At 37.5% G+C, this 23,197-nt stretch overlaps 2 protein-coding genes across 6 annotated transcripts; one reads left to right on the top strand and one right to left on the bottom strand.

The window, feature by feature from the left end:
• Positions 1 to 304: 304 nt before the first annotated feature.
• Positions 305 to 1,733, top strand: inip (ints3 and nabp interacting protein). Its single transcript, XM_057320767.1, has 5 exons — positions 305 to 379; positions 475 to 518; positions 1,132 to 1,219; positions 1,297 to 1,387; positions 1,469 to 1,733. The coding sequence occupies exons 2-5, from the start codon at positions 494 to 496 to the stop codon at positions 1,562 to 1,564; spliced, it is 300 nt and encodes a 99-aa protein (XP_057176750.1). The 5' UTR covers positions 305 to 379; positions 475 to 493; the 3' UTR covers positions 1,565 to 1,733.
• Positions 1,734 to 2,117: 384 nt separating this feature from the next.
• LOC130545875 (uncharacterized protein KIAA1958) lies at positions 2,118 to 22,750 on the bottom strand. 5 transcript variants are annotated; one of them, XR_008961723.1, is made up of 6 exons: positions 22,544 to 22,746; positions 19,361 to 20,405; positions 7,166 to 7,345; positions 6,870 to 7,076; positions 6,404 to 6,774; positions 5,315 to 5,424 (listed from the first exon to the last, which is right to left on the bottom strand). XR_008961723.1 is itself a non-coding variant. In XM_057320764.1 (6 exons), the coding sequence occupies exons 1-6, from the start codon at positions 22,547 to 22,549 to the stop codon at positions 10,284 to 10,286; spliced, it is 1,722 nt and encodes a 573-aa protein (XP_057176747.1). In that variant the 5' UTR covers positions 22,550 to 22,746; the 3' UTR covers positions 8,766 to 10,283. The 5 variants fall into 5 exon arrangements, 4 of the variants coding, with proteins under 4 accessions (XP_057176745.1, XP_057176746.1, XP_057176747.1 ...); XM_057320764.1 differs by lacking the exons at positions 5,315 to 5,424; positions 6,404 to 6,774; positions 6,870 to 7,076; positions 7,166 to 7,345 and adding exons at positions 8,766 to 10,468; positions 11,579 to 11,896; positions 11,995 to 12,114; positions 12,650 to 12,697; XM_057320763.1 differs by lacking the exon at positions 5,315 to 5,424 and having other exon boundaries at positions 6,034 to 6,774.
• Between the last annotated feature and the right edge of the window lie 447 nt (positions 22,751 to 23,197).

Raw genomic sequence — 23,197 nt, 5'->3', positions numbered from 1 at the left:
AAAACCAGACCTTGGAATCTCATGGTCCGCATTTCCCAGCATGTGTGTTTAACCATATGTCTGTCTGTGTTTAACTGGGAGTCACGCGCCGCCTGGAGAAAGAAACACGTCGTGTCACCGAGGAATCGCGTTTATTTATTTATTTTTGAGAAAACGTTATAAAACCGCTTCAAGTTCATGTTTGCTTTTCCTAACCAAACGCCATTCCAACTTTAGACCGTTTGGCATTGATCTCAAAGTTATTTTTAGTCATTTCAACAAGAACGCAATAAGTCATGCTGTTGGTCGGCTATAGCTCCAGTACTGCAGTGGGCGCTGTAACCGCGTATCGTTACGTTCTTTGCAGCCACCATCGCGCTTAACGAAGAAGACATCAGAGGTACTTGTGTATAATCGCCCCAACCTGTTTTAAAGGTTCATTTAAGTGATTTTACATATGGCTTGTGGGTAGTTAGTCGTTTCGGTTTTTTTTAGATTTAGAGCACGCGTAAAAATGGCCGCAAATCCGCCTGGACCAGGTAAATATTGTTTTGTATATCCAGTCTGTTCTTCATCTCAAGCTTAGAGAATGTGTTTCAATACTTAAAAAAGAAGAAGAAACAAACTCAGTGATATATATGTCATGGTTATTTTTAAACGTACATTTTTTGTCTTAAAGCGGTCATTGTGCCCATTTTATTACACATTATGTTTTTCTGAACATAACTATCTGCAAACCACATTTTAAAATCATTTTAAAAACTCAAAATGTTTTACTTAGATATTATTTATGTTTTTTATTATTTGTGTTATGACGCACAAACGTCATTAATAACATGAACTATAAAAGGTAACGTATGAAAAGGGGGAACTTACATGGGTCAAACTGTCCTGTAATTTTTGTTTGAACGAGTTTTATGGTCATTTTATGTTTTGTTACCTAATTGGTACATTCATAATTATGTTTACTATCCATATGAGAGCAAAATATATCATTACTGATATGTAAAATCGTTACTTAAAACTGTACCGCGCACTGAACTTGCAGCTTATACAAACAAAATGGGCCCATAGAGGCACTAAGTTGCTATACAGTAATAACAGAAAACCCTATTATGCATATATGTCATTTTGAGCTGTTGTTTATTCAAGACAAAAACCGGGCTGCTATTCTAGCTGAGCTGAATAAGGAGAAGAGACGCCTGATCCAGAGTCAGTCTATGAATAACCCTGGAGCCAGGTAATATATCAAAAATGTACAAAAATAATACATCATGTATGCAATGTAATGAATGCAATGTAAAACTTTTCCCCCAGCATTCCTCTTTCTAGACCGGCAGTAAATAAAGAGTTTAGGGACCAGGCTGAACAGCAGCATATTGCTGCACAACAAAAAGCAGCTTTACAGGTATCAAAAGCCTCGTGTGTGCAGTTTCAGTTTTTATTTTAAATCACCAATGTCATAACGTTTTCTTTGTTTTGGTTTCAGCACGCACATGCACACTCGTCCGGATTCTTCATCACTCAGGATTCCTCCTTTGGTAATCTCATATTGCCTGTGTTACCGAGACTTGACCCGGAGTAAATGAACACTTTATTCATTCAGTGTTTGCATTTACTTCAGTCTTTGTTGTGGATGTGCTAGGTGACCTTCATTTTTCAAGAATCCAAGCTTTGTTGTTTTTTGTATGTTTAGATTGTTGTCGCTAGTCAATATATTTTTTTATGATTGAACATAAAATGGAGAGGAGTAACTAGCGTTGTGTTGTGTCTTTATTTATATTTGATTGAAATACAGCGTACTGTGTAAAGGCACATAAGATACCCAAAGATGTTGCTACAGTTCTTACTGGGTTCATAATGGTCTTTCTTTATGTTTTTCCAAACTGACTCGATGATAAGATCTGTGCACATGCCTGCTGTAAGACTGCTTGTTTATACAAAAATATAATCTGCTGTTAAATGAAATCATGTCATTTAACTTGCCGTTAAATGCAAAGAATGTTTATAAATCTATATGGATATTTCCATCTCGCACACCAAGAGATATAAACAAGGTTATTGTAGTTCGTTGAAACAAAACTAATCAAACATTTCTGTTTATTAAAATCAAATAAAAACTTAAAATAAATAAAAATTAGAAATGTTGCATCAGGAATGAACTGAAATATGTTTAAATTAAGGCACTAAACCCATTACTGACCGAAAACTAGATCAAATAAAAATAAATCCATCTTATATTGCAACATAAGAATAAACAAATAAATAATGAAATAAAAGCACATAACAAAAATTCATAGTGTAACCAAAAATATAAAAATAAAAGCTATTTTGAAATATTAATAAAACTGATGTCAAACCTATAGTACCGCTGGATATAAATAAACATTTTAAAAACATTTTTTTTGTGAGGCATTTAATGTGTACAGTATTTGATCTTATGGTTACATGACACTTTCATAAAATGAAAACCACCAACTGTTATCCAGTCATACAAGCACGTACTACAGTATGTGGCATTGATCCTTTCTGCATAATAACAATGTGTAGCTGATGGACTTTGGAGGTTCCCAACTATGTGTTTACGTCTCCAACTATAATTCCTACAAGACGATTATTACATAAAACATCCCTTAATGAATGAAAACGAACCATGGATTTATTATAGTAAAAGTGTAGTAAACATGTTAACTTGGTGCATTGATTACCATTTGTATAACCATGGTTTTATTCTTAGTAGTTAATTCACTTCTATTTATAGGCTTAAATAAGCATTGCTCTGTATGCTACAGTTGTGATAAATGCTTTTATAAAGGAGACAAACGTGTCATAAAACATTTGCAACAATGACTGACATTCAACAAGATATCTGCAATGCAGACAAATCTAATATTTTAAAGTGATAGTTCACCAAAAAATAGAATTCTGTCATCATTTACTCATGCTATTGTCATTTCAAACCTGTATGACTGTCTTTTTTCAACAGAACACCGAAGAAGATATTATAAAGAATGTTGGTAAGCGAACAGTGCTGGCACTCATTCACTTCTTTTGGACAGAAAACCAATGCAAGTGAATAGGTACCAGTTAACAACACTCTTCAAAATATATTTTGTGTTCTTCAGAAGAACGAAAGTCATGCAAGTTTAAAATGACGAGAGGGTGAGTGAAGAATTTTCATTTTTGGTTGAACTCCAGTGCTAAAGAGTTAACACACTGACACAGAACAACCTCTGACAGAAATATGAGGGATTACAGGATTAGTTACTTCACATTTATGTCTACAAAATATAGTGAGTAATGATATTTGAAGCCTGTCATTGCTAAACTAGCAAATGTAGTAGGCTAAACAGCAAAAACAGCAGCATTAGCATTCAGATGCTAGCTGTAGTTGACATTACTACACTCGATAATGCAAGTTCAGTATTTTGCAACGTACCTATTTAAAACAACAATACAGTCAGGACTAAGAGTCAAGACAACATTTTGTGTATACATAGTTTCACATACACGGCACAGACAGTTAGTTTAGTGTAAAAAACGTTTAGCTACAAGTGAGACAAAGAATATGTTTTCACAAGGGTTGTCAGGTGTCGTGGCCTACGTCTGTGATAAAACTATATTTAAAGCTAACGTAGCATTTTTCTGGTGTTCAGTTACTCTTAAATACTCTGATGTTCAAATCGAATGTTTTACGTTGACTTCCAACGAAAAGTGTGAATTCAAAACTTTGCTATGGCGTCAACTTCTGGCTCAACCAATGGCTTCACTTTGGTGCAGGACAACTTGTAACAGTGATGGCCAGTGGGGGTTTTCAGATAACCTGTCCGGTCGTTAGCACTGATCGGGTGCAAGTAGAGCTCACTGCATCCTGCAGTGGACATCCAACCCCGCCCACTTCCAAGTGTGACGTCAGAAGCCACCCCCATGTCCAGAAGTGTAGGTCTATGCAGTACATGAAAGGGTTTCTCAACTATGGGCGTTTTGAAACCAGGACGGGCATTTCTCAACCATCCAACCAGAAAGGGCAGAAGCGCCCAATAGGAGAAGGGAATTAAAAACCGCCCACTTAATTTTTTCAAAAACACATTGAGAAACACCTATACCAATTTGACAATGCCCCATAATTGAGAAACGCCCCTTTTTGTTCTGCAGAGACCCCAATCTCCATGTCCAATACGTCACCTTGTTCCAGTACTGTCCGGACATGGGCGTGGCTTCTGACATCACACTCAGATATAGGATTGGATGTCGCCAGGCTGTAGCGAGAACCTTCTCATCAGCGTAACATGTTATTGGCCACTTCTGGGATACTTTGGCTTCCATTTAAAATTTGATAGATATGGAGACAAGTCGTCCATCTTGTTTTTACAGTCTATGCCACTGATGTGACAGAAATCACTTGCTTCACCTAAGCAGAGTCAGTAGAGTCAAAAGAACCAGCGATGACAAAGTTGGTACCGCCAGCATGGGAGCTTCCTGATTGGACGGCTTGCTGTCTGAGGTCATTGCAGATCAGGACTAACTGATTGCTCTGAGCCTCAGACAAAGAACTACAACTCTGATAAACGCTGAAATTAGTCTTTCGACCTGGAATGTTGGCTTTCTCACACATGGTCTTGACCATCTTCGCCAACTTGTTCTTTCCCAGAGCTTGACAGTTGTACCAGTGGAGAGCGGCGAGGTTCACCCCAGGCTTGATCGACAAGTAAAAGGGTGCATCTTCGAAGAGCATCAGTTGAGGTCTGCGCTGGGCGTACTCCTTGTAGTCCTGCACAGGACAGGTTTGAGGAGCATGCGGGGTAGCGTAGATGCGGGACTCCGTCATGGACCTCCTGATTCTGGCGTTGAGGTCGCTAAAATCCTGATAGGTCCATTCTAGATACTCCAATCCTGTTTCTGTGTTGAGCAAGCGTACATCACCCCACTTCAGCGTGGAGCTGTGAAAGCCCGTACATTGCCCGAAAGCCTTGGTGTTGTTGAGCCACACAAGGTTAAGCAATCCCTCGGGATTGAAGCGACTCAGGAGACCCCGTTTCCTCAGGAGCATCTCGTCAGCAAGCGTCAGCTTCATTGAATTGTGGGGTTTGTTGCCTTTACCTTTGAACTTCAGCTCCAGCTGCTTTTGCTTGAGGGCGTCCTGGGACCTTTGGAACTCTCTGTCTTTTGTAATACTGTAAGCGTAGCGATGCTCCTTCAGGTAGCGCTCAAGGCCACACTGATAGTTCGCAAGGCTGTTGGGCTCGTATTCAGAGCCATCCCTTTGCCGCGCATCCACGAAGAAGGAGGCCAGGTAGATGTCCAGCTCTTGACACGGAATGCAATATATCTCTCTGGTTTCCGTCGGGTATTTGGAAAACAGGAAGTCTTGAAAGTTGCGTAGGGCTGTTTGGGTGCTGCGAATGGTCTTCTCATTCTGTTCTCTGTAGTCTCTCTCGTCCATCTCTGTTGAAAGGGAAGAGGGTAGTGTTTTCATCTCAAGAACTTCAATACTTGGACAAGAAAATATTATTTATTTATAGTCGGTTTGGTTAAAGCAATTGGCTGATGTACTGGAGTTTGTTGTGTATGGGGTGGCAAACAAACCCCAAACCTTAAAACACGTAGTTCACCCAAAAAATGTTGACTGTGAAACTCAAAAGAAGATGAAAAATGTCTCAGTGGTTTTGTTTTCATACAACAGAAGTGAATGAGGGTCAGTGTTGTTTGGTTACCAACATTCTTAAAAATATCTTCTTTTGAGTTCTGCAGAAGAAATAAAGTTATAAAGGTTTGCAAGGACATGTAGGTGACCAAATGGGTGAACTCTCCCTTCAGAAAATACTAGACAAAAAATAAATACAGTATATAAGGAAATAAAATAAATATAATATATATTTTATATACAAATATATAAAAAATATTTAATAATATATAGAATATATAAAATAAAAATATATTCAAATTCTAGTTAAAATACTGCTAATGTAATTTTATGGGGGTTTTTTATGGGGTTTTTTACTGTCACAATATTGACAATGCAGTTTTAGCCCAACATAATACACAAACATCAAAAAGGTTTGATGTTCAGTTTATTACTTCCAATAACAGTCATTGAAGCTACTAGTTTATAAACAAGATGTGAATTCTTACACACTTATTTTTCTTCTCCTTGACAATATTAATACATAGTACTAATCTGAGGTGCAGACAGGAAGTGGTTTAAGCACAAACATACACTGTAGTTTGTGGTGGAAGGTCATGCAATCATTTCAATATCGCAAAATCACCCCAAGGCTTGTTAACACCGAAGCAAATACTGGTCAGACAAAATCATACTGCAAGAAGACATACAAAACAATTAGATCAATTGTGATAAACAGCTAAATTGACCAATGACAAGCGCAAGAACTGACTGAAAGTTTTCAGCATGGATGAGTCCTACCACAAATCGTTCAAGGAAAAGAGAGTAAGCGACATGATGGGTAAACTGTGTTTGCTGTGTGCTTTATTTGCTGACGATTGGTAGTAGTTCTCCCTTCGCTTTCATGTTTTTAATCTTGGCTTTGATGCCATCATCCATAGCCTGTCGACATCTCACAGCGTAATGAGCCAACGTTTCCTCCTTCTCGTCCCACGGCGGAAGAGCGTGGAAGACTTCAGGGGCCGCCAGGCTGAGTTCCGCGATGGCTGCTGTCCTGGAAATGGTGTTGCGGTCAACACCGACTCGGTCGAAAGCCACTTTCATGGAGACGCTACGGCGGAATTCTTGTAGTGCAGCCATGTATCGAGCGATCACGCCGACAACGTTTTTCACTGAAAAAAAACACCATCATTTCAGCAATTCTGATGCAACGTGAACGGCGCCAAAATTAATCAATAATCGGACCACAAATTCAGCCCAGACTTACTTCGGACACGTGTGTTTTCACCATCTCTGCTTCTCTTTGCTGAAATCTTGATGGTCCTCTGCCTCTCCGTCGGAAGTAGCTCCACCTCCTCGAAGGAGTCGAAGAGCGCCGGAGATTCAAACGCAGCTCCCTCATCAGAAACGGAGCCGAACATCTGATGAGAGCCACCCGCTTCTATCTGACTTGAGGATTGGGTCCTTCTCTTATCTACCAAAGAAAACCAGACCTCCATAATCAAGCTATAGACCCTTCCCAATTATATTCAACGTTGTGTTGAGATGTTACGGATTGGTTACCTGGCCGTAGTTGGTCTTGCAGGAAGTCACAGATAAGCTCAGCCTTCTTGGCGAGTTCCTGCTGCAGAAGTTCTTTGTCCTGCCTCAGGCTGCCGATGGTTTCAACCATCAACTCACTTTTGCTTCTCTCAGCCTGCAGCAGAGCTTTCAGCTTCTCTATTTCATACACAGCTGGAGGAACTGTGTGAGATAGAAAACAAGCTTTACCTCAGGAGCTCCTACAGGGAGCGTTGACCAGGTTGGTCTTCAGCTGGTTTTACTAGACGTGACGGGGAGAATAACTAGACCTAGTTAACCACATAAGCTGTTTTTTTCTACAAATATTGACAGCTTCATCTTAACAACATAAACAAACGTTACTGCGCATGCGCACTTTTGTGACCCCAACTGAACTTCCGGTACACATTCACAAACAATAGAGCGCCTGTAGGATCTTTCTGAGAACAATCAAAAGAAACCGTGAAGAACCGTTACTTGGCTAAACTTGTCTCTCCAATATTTAGACTGCAATACCAATCTCAACCGCTAGATGTCAATGTAAATGAGACCAAACTGCAGGACCCATTCAACAAATCGTATATTTAAATAAATGAACACACAACAAAATTCAACAAATCGTTTATTTAATACAATTATTATATGTAATATAAATTATTATTAACATAAATTAAATTAAATATAGATAGTTATATTTTGAGACACTAGCCAAACACAACCCGGAAGTTAACTGGGGGTCAGGTGCAACCGCGTCCGTTTATCTATAGACGTTATTAAGATGTATAACGAAATTTAAGATGTATTTAGTATTATTGATGTTGTTTTGTTGTGAATAATCATTTTCTGTGACGATACCATTCAGGTGATTCGTGTTTGCTTTGGTAAGAATAAACCCTGTTCAACCCATCCTGTTTCTTACCACAAAAAGGAAGACACACATCTTGCAGTATGTGGAGAATCATTCAATGACTGAAATCAAATCAGTCATCAATTATTTCAATACTATATGTTATAATAATATACTTCATTATGCTATATGAACATTAAGGTAAATGAATGAAATATTTAAGTACAGCCTACATGAGCACTGTAAGTTGATTGAACTCGTGCTACATATTTTTTTAAGTAAAGAAGATCAATTGAACTTATATATTTGTGTAAACACAACAAAGATTTTCTTGTTATTTTGACTTAAAATCTCCTTAAGTTGAATTTACTTAAAAACCATGATGCAAAAATGGTGCACATATATTTGACTTTTTCCATGTCTTTTTCATGATGGATTTTTGTTGCTTCAACTGATGACCTTTTCATATATCGGTTGTATGATTACATCTTTTTTAAATAAAAAACAAAACAAAATACTGACATTTAAGTTTGATATATCGTCGCCTTGAAATTACAAGGTTCTGACATTTCTGTCAAAATTGAGTTATTCTCATATTTTTATTCTGTGACAAATTATTTACATTATGTGTTGTTTTTTACATTGTGTACATTTTTGAACTTGTTTAATAAAACAAAAAGGTTCTATCTACAGCCAAATGAAATGAAAAAGCTGCTCAAATTGCAGATAAAACCTTACCATTCCAAGGCGACGATATACTAAACCCACCTCTGAAGAAATCCCCCCAAATCATGGATGTAGATTGTTAAAAGCAAAACTGACAAAACAAATTCACTGAATTCAATGTCAAACTGCTATCACAATGCAATAGGATCTTTTCAACAGTTTATTTGAAGGCAAAAATGGATCACAAACATCATATTTTGATCTTTGATTTTATTGTAATGCATCAGAAAATGACAAAAGCACTGGTGACACACTAGAACAATGAAGTATTTACATAGACTACTGAAAATAGACGTGTCAGTATTCTGTCTTTGAGGAAGTGCTAATAGTTCCAATAGCTCCTGCACCATGAGGTGGATAAAAAAACTATTAAACTGGTCAGGTGTGGGATGTCCTAACCATCAAAGGTAGAACTCTCATTCTTTATAAAAACCTTCAATTTGTCAGAATATAATATTTGGATGATGAAAGGAAGCTATAAATTATACTTGCAGGAAACAAGTCAATGTGTTTGAGAGACTGCTTTAATTCCAGCCCATTTTTCTTTTTTTTTACATTTTATCAACTGTTTGAAATGTGTTACTTCAAGGCCTTACAGGACGGTAAAAATACTTCGTTTACAAACATAATTTGTACCTCATTGCTTGCTGTTTCTTATACAAAAACAGGCAAGCTTATAAATTAACTGATTCGTTCCATTTACTTGCAGCTTTTAAAAAAAGTCAAATACCAAAAAAAGCAATTGCCTTTTAATTTCAGTTTATCCAAAGATTAGGCTAGGCAATTCTTTGAATAAAAATACCTTTTCATGACTCATTACAGAGTGTCTGTAAAACAATTCTTTTGAACATTTATTCGCTACTACATGTCGCTGCCTCCACATCTCCGGCAGCCATTTTTTATGCTGTTTGTAACAGACAGTAGAAGCCAAAGCTTCATCTATATAGGCTCAATGTAAAAATAACAAAAATACAAATAGAAATATATCTCGTTTTAACTGGCATGCTAACTTATAAATCCCTTAAGCAATTTTTTGTCCGTCATGCACAAATATGGAATGATGTGGTAATCAGTTTAGCATCATAAACAAACAAAAAAGAATATAAAAAGACAATAAAATACAGTTGTTTGTATACGGTTGTGTTGATATAGCAATAGTTCACATTTCGACTATATTTAAGATACTGGGTACGAGTAGAAACCATCAAAATGGTTTAAGTGACAACTCAAAATGGCGTGTTTTTGTTTGTTACAATGCTACAATGCTGACTAACATAAATAAGCACTAGACTATTCTAAAACTAATGTAAGTGGTTACAAACAGCTTTGTGTTGACTGTCGAAGTCAATAGCTCAATAACTATCACAGTATAGATTATGTTGGGTTTGTTTGCATGAATGACAATGAAATAGTAAAGTTCATTTGTGCAGGTATGAATGAATCAATGATCTCCTTAATCATTTATGTCCATGAATCTGCTTCCAACAATGTTTTTCTTTTGAAGTGTATGGAAAACAGTTCTCTGAATGCAAATTTGAAAAGCAAGAATTACATATACGAGGGGTCATTTTTGCCTGAAGATTGTTCATCGCAGAAAATAAATGACTCTTGAGAGGACTCTTGTTTCTTTTTCTGACCGATTCGAAGTCGACATTTGTTAATGCAGGCCTTCTTCAGCTTAGATGATTCCACAGGTGTCCATCCATCTATAGTAGAGCAACGAAGAACATATGCTGCGAGAAAACAAAAAGGAAATACTATTAAAGACATGAGGGTGAATAAATGAGAAAGAATTTTATTTTGAGGGTAAAATGCAGCATTCCCGATTTAAACACAAAAACAGTAAAACAAATTTGATCCACTGATTAAAATAAATCATAAATCAATCTTTTAATAATCATTTATCAAACAGGCCTACAGACATTTTCAGATATTTAGGAAATATCATCAAAAACTGAACGTTTCTTTAGCCGTATTACATCAGAATTCTGTATGTCTCCCAAATCAAAGTTATTTACTGAAATTATTATTATTAAATATTTTAATAATATAAAAAAGAAATGTCGCCTTATTAATAAACTGAAATAGGTTTAGGTCTAAACACAAAAATTATGAAATTGAAAAAGCTAAAATAAAATAAAATTTAAATGATTTAGCAATAAAAAATGAACTAATAAATACAAAAATGACAAAGCACATAAAATGTACATAAAATTAACATGAAAACAAAAACAATAAATATTATAATAAACAGCCGCAGGAAAAATTAAGAGAGCATTTCAAAATGATTTTTAGTTTTCCTGAATTTACTATTTATAGGTAAGCGTTTAGGTTAAATAATCATTTGTGTTTCATTCTGTGAACTACTAAGAATATTTCTCCCAAATTTTAAATAAAAATCTGCTTTCTATTTGCATTTATTTACAGAAAATAAAAACTGGAGAAACCGGTCAAAATAACAGAAAAGACAGTTCATATTCACTTTTAAGCAATACAACAGTAATATTTGAACATGTACTTAGGAAAAGTGAAAAAAAATGATGAGATAACCTTGATTTTATCACTGTTTTCATGTGTCTTGTCATGCTGTCAGTCGTTCACATTGCTGTTGGATGACTTTGTCACTCCTCAGGTTTGATTTTGTTGAAATATAACAGACACTGGACTGGAATGACCACAATACATCGAGACATGCTGAATAAATAAACATTTGGAATGGTCTCTTAAATTTTTCTACGGCTGTACATATTTACATATTTAAATAAAAATGTAATAGAAAAATAATCAATAAAGCAACAAATTAAAAGTAAAAATTGAACTGACGGTCCACTCAAATAACTTACACATAATGCCATCCACTCTTCTTCTGTCCAGGATCTTTTTGCCGTCGGGTACTTTTCCCCTCTTGCCGAAAGCGACGGCACCATTAAGGTCCTCCTCGCTGAAGAAATGCTCAAACAGCAGATGAAAGAGTCTCATACTGTCCTGCCGGGACTCCTGCAGCATGGACGCCAGTTTGTAGTGCGGCAGGTACAGTCCACTTCCTGGAAACAGCTCCTGCTCGCCCAGTCTGGCCGGGTTAGACAGAGGCATCTGCGTCCTCTCGTGAAACACGAGGATTCGGTCAATGACTGTCTGCAGGTTCTGTAGGGTTATAGTATCTGCGTGTGGAATGAGAAATGAGAATTTATTTCATACTGTCGTGTCTGCGAGGTTGGATTTTCTATTGATTTCCTTTTACATTTGAGCTCGAGCTCACCGATGCTCGTTATAAACTCTTCCAGATGTTTCCTTTCTTCGAAATACCTCTCACTGTTTGGACTGAGATCTGATGGGCAGAACTGCTCTTCTGAGCTTTGTGCGGCTGGGATCAGATGTTCTGCAATACATCAAATGAGCATTTTTAAGATTTTATTAAAGGATAAACTCTTTCCACGTGACTATTTGATTTTTATCAACTGGAAAACATAGTGCTCCCGCATAGTGAACGACTGGTCTGCATTTCACACAGCTGGCAAGTCCACAGACAATAAAGCCATTTTCATCAGAGAAATTTTATTTTATTTGCAATGATGCAAAGTTTCTTCCAAATTCATTTGCCTCATGCAAATTCATCCATTATGAATCTAAATACAGAAGGTTGACAAAACCTGCCAAAAACAGGTTGCATGCCAAAAGAAAATAACTCTTGCTTAAAGAAAAAAAAAAGTGCTCCGTTGTCATAAAAAAATGCAACAATGCAAAAAGTCAATGTGACTCTAATACTGTAAAAAAAACAATTACTATTTAGTTCTTGTCATTTTGGGGTAAATGTGTCCCAATTATTTTATTGACTGGTATAATAAAAACTCCTTTTTAATATAGTAAAGCAGCTTAAACATTTCTATGTCAAAGTTCTTGCAGAAATAACTAACCATGAAGGGCTTTCAAAATCGCAGCATAATCCATCTTCTCATGTGAACCTGTAAACAGAATACAATTATAGTTTGTCCACAAAAGGTATTTATGAATATTCTCTATGATCTTATAAGCATTTTCATGCATGCTTATGATAAAACACTCATATGAAACTTTAACAACGTTACATCTATACTGACATCCATTTTCCTCTCAACAAAAGAGAAAAGGTGTCAAGCAACTCACCTGTTTCTTTTTCATGTTTTTTTTTTTTTGGAGGTGAAACAATAACAGCACCATCCATTTCCATCTTGATTGAAATGCAAATTATCCCCAGAGTCTCTCGGGAAAACGGCTTAATGCTTCATTGCAGAGTAGAAGAGACCGCCATCTCATTTACTATCTCGGTAAGAACTGGCTGTCTGCTGTTCATTTATAATGGCATGCGGTTCACTTTCTAGAAAATGTAAAATTCTTTCATCAATTCATCCACATGTCATTCCAAACCTGTATGACTTTCTTTCTGCTGCAGTACACAGAAAGAAGATATTTTGAAGAACGTTGATAACCAAACAACACTGACCCCCATTGACTTCCATTATATAAACATAAAACGACTGAGACATTTCACAAAATATCTTCTTTTGTGTTCACAGAAGAAAGAGTCATATACAGGTTTTGAATGACACGAGGGTGAACAAATGATGAGCAAACTGTTATTTTTGTGTGAAATTTCCCTTTAATGGCCTTTCTAAATATAATCAAATGTTATTGGCTAATGACACTTGGACATTTATTGTCTGTATCACTCCGCTTTTGTGTTCACAATGATTCAGACCAAAGATATTAATATTAACAAGAAGAACCACTGCCATTACAATGAATGGGGAGGAATGCAACGCTCAATATGGCCGCTCTAGCAAAAGAAGTCCCGCCTTCCAGTAAAACGAGCCAATCGTCAATCGATATAGACTGATGATTCTCTGGGGCGGGGCTATAGTGAGGCACTTGCCAGCCTGTGCGCAGGCGCAGTAGATGAGGCGACCTCGAAAAGGTGATTTTTAGCGCAATTTAAGTTTAGCAAACCCAAGTTATGCTAGAGGTCATGTTTAATTATTGATCAGAAACATGCTGTTTAACTGTGATTTTTGCCAACGATTTTTTAAATATATTTCTTCCCCCATTCAAGTAGATTGGACTGTAGACGTATATAGCTGCCCAGAGGTGTTGCAAACATCGCCGCCGGGTGGCACAACTTCCGTAAACGACTTTGTTCAGACTTAAAGGGTAAGTTCATCCCAACATCAAATTTGTGTACATGACGTTCAACATGTTTTGAGACCTCCCGGCGTCTTCGGAACACAAATAAAGATAAAGACCTTGACAACAACTATAACCATGATGTCTATGAGGAGGCCTGGAAATCTCAATCTCACCTAAAATATCTTTATTTGTGCTCCGACGTCGCTGGGAGGTCTTAAAACATGTTGCACGTCATGTGGGTGAGTAAAAAAAATCACACAAATTTGATTTTGGGATGAACTTACCCTTTAATCACGTGGAGTTAAAGTGGAGCAGAGAGTCACGTGGTGTGATTTTTGGCTGCAGCAAGCAGTGAGTTTTTGTAATGTCTGTTTTCTTTCATTCTAAGATGGCTTGATATTGGGTTTGTTTTACCAGTGATTATGGGATGAGTGGGATATGGAAAACCTGGACTGGATTTATTACCAAATACCAGATTTATTATTATCAAAACAATGCTTTTGCACTAAATAAGACTAATAGACAGCCATGCTGATATATGTGACCCTGGACCACAAAACCAGTCATAAGGGTCAATTTTTTTAATTGAGATTTATAGATCATATGAAAGCTGAATAAGCTTTCCATTGTGTTTGGATAGGACACTATTTGGCCGAGATACAAGTATTTGAAAATCTGGAATCTGAGGGTGCCCAAAAAATCGAAATATTGAGAAAATCGCCTTTAAAGTTGTCTATCAGAGGCACTGACTGTAGTAGGCCGTTGCTAAGAAGCTCTCTATTGACATACCGCTGTAATGACGTTGTGGAGAGATGAACCCGAAAGCAGAAATTCTAAGCTTTACATAGACACCAAACTTGAGTGGGTAATTCCCAAAGAGAGGGCAGCAGTGAGTGAAGTTTGTAGGCGTGTTTCCGGCCATTTTTGTTCACGGGTTTGCTGCATCCACTCACAAAAATAAAGTTTTGATATAATTACGATAGAAAATTTACAAAATATCTTCATGGAACATGATCTTTACTTAATATCCTAATCATTTTTGGCATAAAAGAAAAATCGATTATTTTGACAAATACAATGTATAGTTGTCCATCGCTACAAATATACCCGCGTGACTTATGACTGGTTTTGTGGTCCAGTGTCACATTTATAACAACAACTGTAAAATATAATGATGTAATAATGATCTAATGCACTGTACAGCTCATGTTTAAACAAAATCAATTTACTGAAAACAGATAATCAGCTAACAACTGATATGATGGCTAATGTTAAGCATTAACTACTGTATATGTTTCTGTTGTATAAAAAAGGTTCATAATAAAACTTAAAATTAAATCAAGACAATCTATAAATAAACACACGTAAATGTATGAAGTGAGAGGAATAGCCCTGATTATATAAATTTGACCTAGATTTGCCGGCTGAAATCCTCAAACTATGATTTCATCATTTTACTTTTCATTTCATCTTTACTCTTATCGTTGGCAATGCCATAAATCTTACTTAAACACACTATTTATATTTCATGTGATATTACATAAACGTGTCGACAAAAAGAATGTGTTCACCTTTGTAAATGAGGTATTGTAAGGCTTGGGTTGTGTCTGTGATGTGAGCGAAGCCCAGTCTCTTTCATGTCTGTTGTAGTATTAGATTTCACTTCTGCGGTGTGATAAATCTCATTAATGGCCTTGACTGAGGTGACGTCATAAATGTTATTAAAATCAACATGCGCATGCACTCCACTCCAAAAAATATGTGTAGTAGGGTATATGCTGACTGAGTCTGAGCTTTTTTATGGGTGTGTGCGTGTTTATTTACAGTATTCAAATGCATTTGATTTTCATTCAAAACATCAGGGCACAAAAAGTGGTTGCACGATAAAATAATCAAGCAGAACTGTTTAAAGGTGCAGTGAACTAGGACCACAATTTTAACCCGAGCTTTTGTTATATAAGAGGGAATCGTATTCAAGCGAACATCATGTAAGTGCCAGACCTGAAAACGCCCTTGTTACTGAAATAACAGCTGTTATTGACACGAGGCTCAGCGAACGGCAGGTCCTGGAATGCACCTATCATAGACAGGTTGAACACCGCCTCCACAGAAGAATATCAACGCCTACTTCTCGAGCCCCGCCCACTGGTTCACGCATGACAGTACTGAACACAAGCTGCACGGAACCAGATAGAGCGAGTGAAAGCATCATGCCGTTAAAGATCGCAAAATATTGTGCAGTGCCTGGTTGTGGAAGAACACAGTCGCTGCATAACCTTCCTTAGGATTCCGACAGTAGGAATGCGTGGTTGAAGTTCATTTTTAAAGACGTTCCAGCTCATGTGGGGAAAACATTGAGCGTTTGTTCGCTTCATTTCAACGCGGATTCCTTGAACAAGTCTTTGCGGAGAGACTAAAATGAAAAAGCATTGCTGTGCCGTCAATATTGTATCTGATAGGAATGGCGCAGCAATCTTATGAGAGTAAAACATATTTGTACTATGAGTCACTATTGCTTTGTTAGAGATCACTCGATATGCCCTGATAGTATTACCTGGGGACCTCTAGTCATTTGTAATAATTGTAATCGGCATCTCTGTGATTTGGCGGGCTCATATATAATTTTTCAAGGTTTTATCCACCGTTTGCGAATACTGGAGGCTGTTTTGAAGTGTTTTGATATTATTTCTTGTGCTAGGTCATATCCATATCTGCCAGCACTGTCGTTTTGGCCGGGAGTCTACCGTTTGTTTATTTATCATGAAAACTATAACATTTGAGACCCGCGATTGCGGTGATCTTCTGTCCAGTTCGCGGGTCTAAATGCTGACATGTACGGTCATATATTACTAAACACCATACAACTATAGGCTATACAAACTATACGCAAAGCCTTGCCATCACATCAGGGAAATACGTCTGTAAATTTGAGTAAAATCACGTTACGTAACGTTACGTGTCTAACCAAATTCACAGAAGGCTCCAACTAAGTCAACTACGCAAGCTGCTATCCAATCATAGCAGTGGGCGTTTACTTCCAAGTCTTCTATGCGAGCCCGCCCTTAAAAACTGAGCGTTTCTCCAGCCGGCCTCAAAACCAGGGTAGAAAATAACCTATTACTTATTGATTTTGATGTTTCCGAATGTAAAAACCATGCGAACGTCATAAGTAGACATCAGACAATAGTATAAAACATTAAAAACGGCCAGTTCACTGCACCTTTAAAACAAACAGTCTAAAAGCCTAAGGGCCCTGCTTTCACACCAAGAACAATAACTATGATGATAACTACATTTGCGTCCACAACAACGTATGTGTAAACGTATTATAAACTTTCATATTTCACATTTTAAAAGCCCTTTAAAATTAAATGTATTTTGAATGGCTGTAAATGTTTTATTATTCATTAGTTGGACAAAAATGATCCCAATGATATTATTCCTCTAAAGGTGGACAAATAATATTAATAGCGACTTCATTTACATGCACACCAATAATGTGATTATTCACAATAATCAGAGTAAGGGCTTTCTCACAGTAACATGTTTACATGAAATGAGAAAACCCCTTCACTCTCATTTACGTGCCATTTTTATTATTATTATAATAAATTATTTGTTATAATGCACAGCAAAAATCCTAAAATCAAATACAGTAGGTGTGTTACTGGCCACTGCTTATATGTTTAAGTCCAAAAACCTTTCTAAGGGCATATTTCATAGTTATTCGATATTGTGATAAATAATATGAGGAATATGAAATACACTGAACAAAATTATAAATGCAAAACGTTTGTTTTTGCCCCCATTTTTCATGAGCTGAACTAAAAAAAAACAGGATTCATCCGTGAAGAGAACACCTTTCCAAAGTGCCAGACGCCAGCGAATGTGAGCATTTGCCCACTCAAGTCGGTTACAACGAACTGCAGTCAGGCCGAGACCCCGATGAGGACGACGAGCATGCAGATGAGCTTCCCTGAGACGGTTTCTGACAGTTTGTGCAGAAATTCTTTGGTTATGCAAACCGATTATTGCAGCAGCTGTCAGAGTGGCTGGTCTCAGAAGCTCGACCTGATTTTGCCAAGTGGTTGATGTCCTCAGGGCAACATATTATGTTGACCTAAGGACAACATTTTTATAAAAACCTAAACCCACACCAAACCCCAACCCTAACCATAACTTACCCCTAAAATCAGAGGGAAATGATAAGTGAAAAACAATGGTCTAGAAGCACCTAATCCTGGTTGTACGATTAAACTTAAATTTATTTCTGAAATCTGATTGGTTGATTTAAATGTTGTCCCAGGGTCACAACATGATGTTGTCCTAAGGACATCAACCACTTGGCAAAATCAGGATAGCAGTCTCAGACGATCTTGGTGGTGAAGGTCCTGGGCTGGTGTGGTTACACGTGGTCTGCGGTTGTGAGGCCGGTTGGATGTACTGCCAAATTCTCTGAAACACCTTTGGAGACGGCTTATGGTAGAGAAATGAACATTCAATTCACGGGAAACAGCTATGGTGGACATTCCGGCAGTCAGCATGCCAATTGCACGCTCCCTCAAAACTTGCGACATCTGTGGCATTGTGCTGTGTGATAAAACTGCACATTTTAAAGTGGCCATTTATTGTGGCCAGCCTAAGGCACACCTGTGCAATAATCATGCTGTCTAATCAGCAGCTTGATATGCCACACCTGTGAGGTGGATGGATTATCTCAGCAAAGGAGAACTGCTCACTAACACAGATGTAGACAGATTTGTAAACAATATTTGAGAGAAATAGGCCTTTTGTGCTCTTAGATCTTTGAGTTCAGCTCATGAAAAATGGGGGCAAAAACAAAAGTGTTGCGTTTATAATTTTGGTCAGTGTATGATGAAAATGCCTTTGCGTTCGCGCCATCTCTGGATGAAGGTAAAGAGTAGAGACTACTGGGAGAGAGCTGTGTTAACGGTAAAACTTCAGATTGTCATGTTACAAATTTGCGCCCAAGGTGCGGTACACAAACACATGCACACTTTGGTCAGAATAGAAGAGAGGCGATTAAAGTGATCAAACGTGATTTTCTTAAAAACACTCACATTAACAAATTTCCTTTCTGATTCATTAAAAACAAGGTATGAAATGTTTAAAAGCATTCATTTAAAAACTTTTATGACAGTTTTTACAAAAAAGGCATTCAAAATTCTCATTACCGTAACCATTTATAACTGTCAATCTCATAGCATGTTTTGCTAAAAAAAGCAAAGTCATGATGCCTAAGCAAGTTTTTATTAATTATTCATAATAAAACATTAATGAGTTATATTTTGATAGGATATTAAACATGTGAAAAATGTTAAATGCGCAAAACTACCTGTAACGTGACAAGAGAATATTAAGCTTTTAATCTGTTAACCTGTTAGCCATATTTAAATACATTATACATAGTGATCAACCAACAACATGGAGTTAAGGGTCTTTACCTGCATTGTCTCCTCTAGCTTCTGTACCAAGTGCCTGCCCTGCCAGAAGATCCATCTCTGGGTTCACGCCAATCGAAGCTTCTCCATAAGACAACGAAGACTTTGGAAATTCATCCCTGTGTAGGACCCCCATAGCGTCAATTCGTCCAGAGTGGGTTAAAGCTGCCATACTTTGACTGGATGTTGGGTTCGAGTTAATGTGCATTTTATTCTGGTTAACGTGCGGAGGACCTCGCAAGGGTTTGATCATAGACGCCGGAGAGTTCTCCAGCGGTAATGACGAGAACCCCATGGGGTCATCATCCACAGGTTTGTGGGACGCAGCAGACCCTGATGACGGTCTGGTTTGGGTGTTTGGTTTGGGTGACTGGGTGATAGCACTAACTGACCGGTTCACCTCTGAGCTGCTTGGCATCTGCGAATTGGCCACGCTGTAATAGTCTTCACCCCTTTCTTGTTTGATCTTTTTCAACCCTGGATCAGTGCAATCCTCGGGTCCGGGACCTTTGCTGGCTCTTTTCCTGTGCGCAACGTTCGGGGTGTGGTTCGAGTCATCTTCCTCATCGGTAGCCGAGGACTCGCAGACGATGTCGTACAGGTTGTTATTGTACTCCTCGGCGTTGTCGTCCATCTCCGAAGGTTCGCTGCAGTTGGAGATGTCACAAGAGTCGTGGATCTGACTCGAGTCCCCTTGACTGGAATTGCCTTTGCTTTTTCCGGCATTGCTGAAGAAGCGATCTGCCGAGGTGCTGTGGATGGTGGCGGACGCCTGCATAATACTGTCCGTATTGATGGTCCGACTGTCTTGGTAACACATCCGTTCCTTGTTTCCTGTTTTGCAGGTGGTAGCCACTGGCCAGTGGTAGGCGTGGCCAGCGCTGCATCCCCACAGTGCCGTGAGGGTGCCGTGGGAGCCCTCGTTGAGCATGTGTTTGAGGTTGGGGATGAGGGTGCAGATAGTTCCATGACTGTGGGCCCATTTAACTAGTTTAGCAAGGTTATCAGATGAAGTGTGCAAGCAGTCCTCCATGTTGAGCGTCTTCCCCTAGTATGAGAATATGAAGCTTTTTTAATACAGGCTTTAGCATTGAACAGCATTCACAACCCGTTTTACTTAATGTGATGTGTTTCAAGGTGAGGCAGCAAGAAAATCATGTTGGATGTGGCTGGATTTTATCAATCGAGAATTGGTTGAAGCGTGAAAAGTGGTGGGCTATTACTCTCCTGAAAAACCACCTGTTGGTTGAAACGTAGCCTTAGTGATGTCAGGCAAAAAAGAAACTTGTTTCAGAGGAGGGGCAGTTGTGTTTTGTGATGAACGATTATAATGATGAATATTTTCTTTGGAGTAACAACCAAGATGTGGGCATCACATGACCAGGAGCATGTACTAAAAAAGGTGAATAGGATGCATTTCGATTTCATATTGAACATCAATAACACTGCATAACTGGAGAACATATTTAGAGTCAGAATAACACCATATAATGTGATAAAACGGATCAAGTTAGTTCTTCGACAACATGCATGAGTAGTTGACAAATAAACCACACGTGTCCAGTGTGACATAGCAAAAATGTAGAAAAAATTTAGAGAAATCTCTCTTATGCTATTTTATATTATAAATACGAATAATATAAAATATTATATTATTAACAGTTTTAATTTTGGCTGTCACACCATAGGACACATGTACGATTTATTTGTCAACTACCCAGATATAAAAACTGGACTGCTGATAGGGGATCAGACTAGGGCTGTGCAATTAATCGAAAATTAATTGTAATCGTCAATTTTGGCTTCAACAATTACAAAAACAAAAAAATCGAGGTAAAACGATTATTGTGCCACATTCCATTTTGCAAGGATCCTCTCTTTTCTTGTGGTATAAATCCACAGCGCACCCCTTTCCTTACAGTGGTTCAGCTGTGCTATTTCTTTACATGAATTTTTCAGTTGAATTCACAGTTTAAAAGCCAAGTTATTTATTTTCTATGTTGTTTTAAAAGTTAATGAGTAATCGTGTTAAATAATCGGGATCTCAATATTGGCCAAAATAATCGTGATTATGTTTTTTGTCATAATCGAGCAGCCCTAGATCAGACTCATTGTTTACATCAAACTCACCTGTAGAAGTGGTTGTATTTCACTTTATAACACAAAAGTATGACGCACAATGGCGCATTATCGATACATCAAGATTGGGGGTATATCAATATACAGTATTGTGGCATGATACTGTATATCACAATAATTAAAAATAAGATACGTATCATAGAGCTGTGGCTGTTTTTCACGATATGAAATTTTAATTTATAATTTACAGAAAGTTCAATTAAACCTTGAATGTTGTCAGTTATTCAGTTGTATATACAACAAAAAAACGTAATTAAATATTGAAACTGTTTTGGTAAGAAGTCTGTTACTGTAAATGATTTCTACTGATGTAATGTGATTGGCTATATTGGCTACAATAGTGTTGTTACTGTACCAAACAATAATACCACACAACTATTTTATTAGAACATATTATTGTAAGAGTACAATTCCCAAAAGTTTTGTTATAACCATGCTGAAAAATCATGGTATTACTAACCTGGTCATTTTTGTTACTGGTCTAATCCCGAAGACACACCCCTATCACTAACAACAACAACACAAGACCACCAGACACAACCATTATTCCTATTTGTGCTCTTCTGTGTTTCATTAAGGTACCGAATGATCACCGTGTTCATTATCTACATGCTTTTCCAATCTACTTCAATTTATACCATGGTATTACCACAGTACATCTCTAAATACACACTTATAAGTTTTTGGTTACCGGTATTACTTGAAGACACACCCCTACCACACAAATACACAACACCACCAACCACATGCATTATTTCTTGTACTTGTTCTTTGTTGTGTTCAGTTTAAGAAGGCACGATGTCTTTAATGTCTTTGAGCATCTTAAGTGACAATGTGTGTCTGTCTCAAAACCGAGTCAGCTGTCCACACAGACCGCGATTTTGTGCGCCGCGTTCGTAGCCGAACGTTCAAATGCATCCAATGCTGTTTAGGTAAGCTGTAAAAACCATTTAGGCTGCTTACTATGTTCCGAGACGGAGCCCGTGTCTCTATATCTAAATCCCTGACACACACACACACAAAGAGCCCGACAAAAACATCAAGTACCTTCATACAGGAGAATAAACTCCGATATCCGCTCACATACGCTGTTGTTCGCCGCCTCTTTGTTCAATATCAGTCATCGTTTGTTTAAGAAGAGCTTTAATTTCTACGGTTCTTTCTCAATTTTTGACAGTTTTTTTATACAAAAGCCATTAATTTTGCTTTTAATGGACGTGTAGCGGGTACTTCCGCTAGCGCCGGAAGTACGTGTCTGAGATATTAGATATCATTTGATGTGCACGTATGGATTTTTATTACATATGATTTCAATATTAGATCGTTTTATATAGAATTACATTCGTGTTTACATTATGCCACATTCATTTTGAAGAAAGATGCTCGATGAGTCTGCCTCAACTTGTAAATGTACCGTAAACATTTCCATGGTAACGACATTCTCGCATACATAATAACGTTAGGTGGATACTACAATGCAAAAGTTGTCGATTCACGGTCATAAAAAATAAACCGAATGACATAAAGACTCATTTTATTATGCAGATGTTATTATTTCTGTTCACGAGTTCCTTGTTAAAAATGAAGTAACGTTAGCATAAAGTATTGACACCTTATCAGACATCTCTTCTAAAGGTACTTATTAAAAATAAAAACAGACAGATGAACAAATTATACAGTATTAGAGTTTGGATAGATCAG

This window comes from Triplophysa rosa, linkage group LG22 (genome assembly GCF_024868665.1).
Source record: "Triplophysa rosa linkage group LG22, Trosa_1v2, whole genome shotgun sequence".
Classification (NCBI taxonomy): domain Eukaryota; kingdom Metazoa; phylum Chordata; class Actinopteri; order Cypriniformes; family Nemacheilidae; genus Triplophysa; species Triplophysa rosa.
Note: the sequence above shows the minus strand (reverse complement) of the source record. Positions and strands in the feature narration are given on the sequence as shown.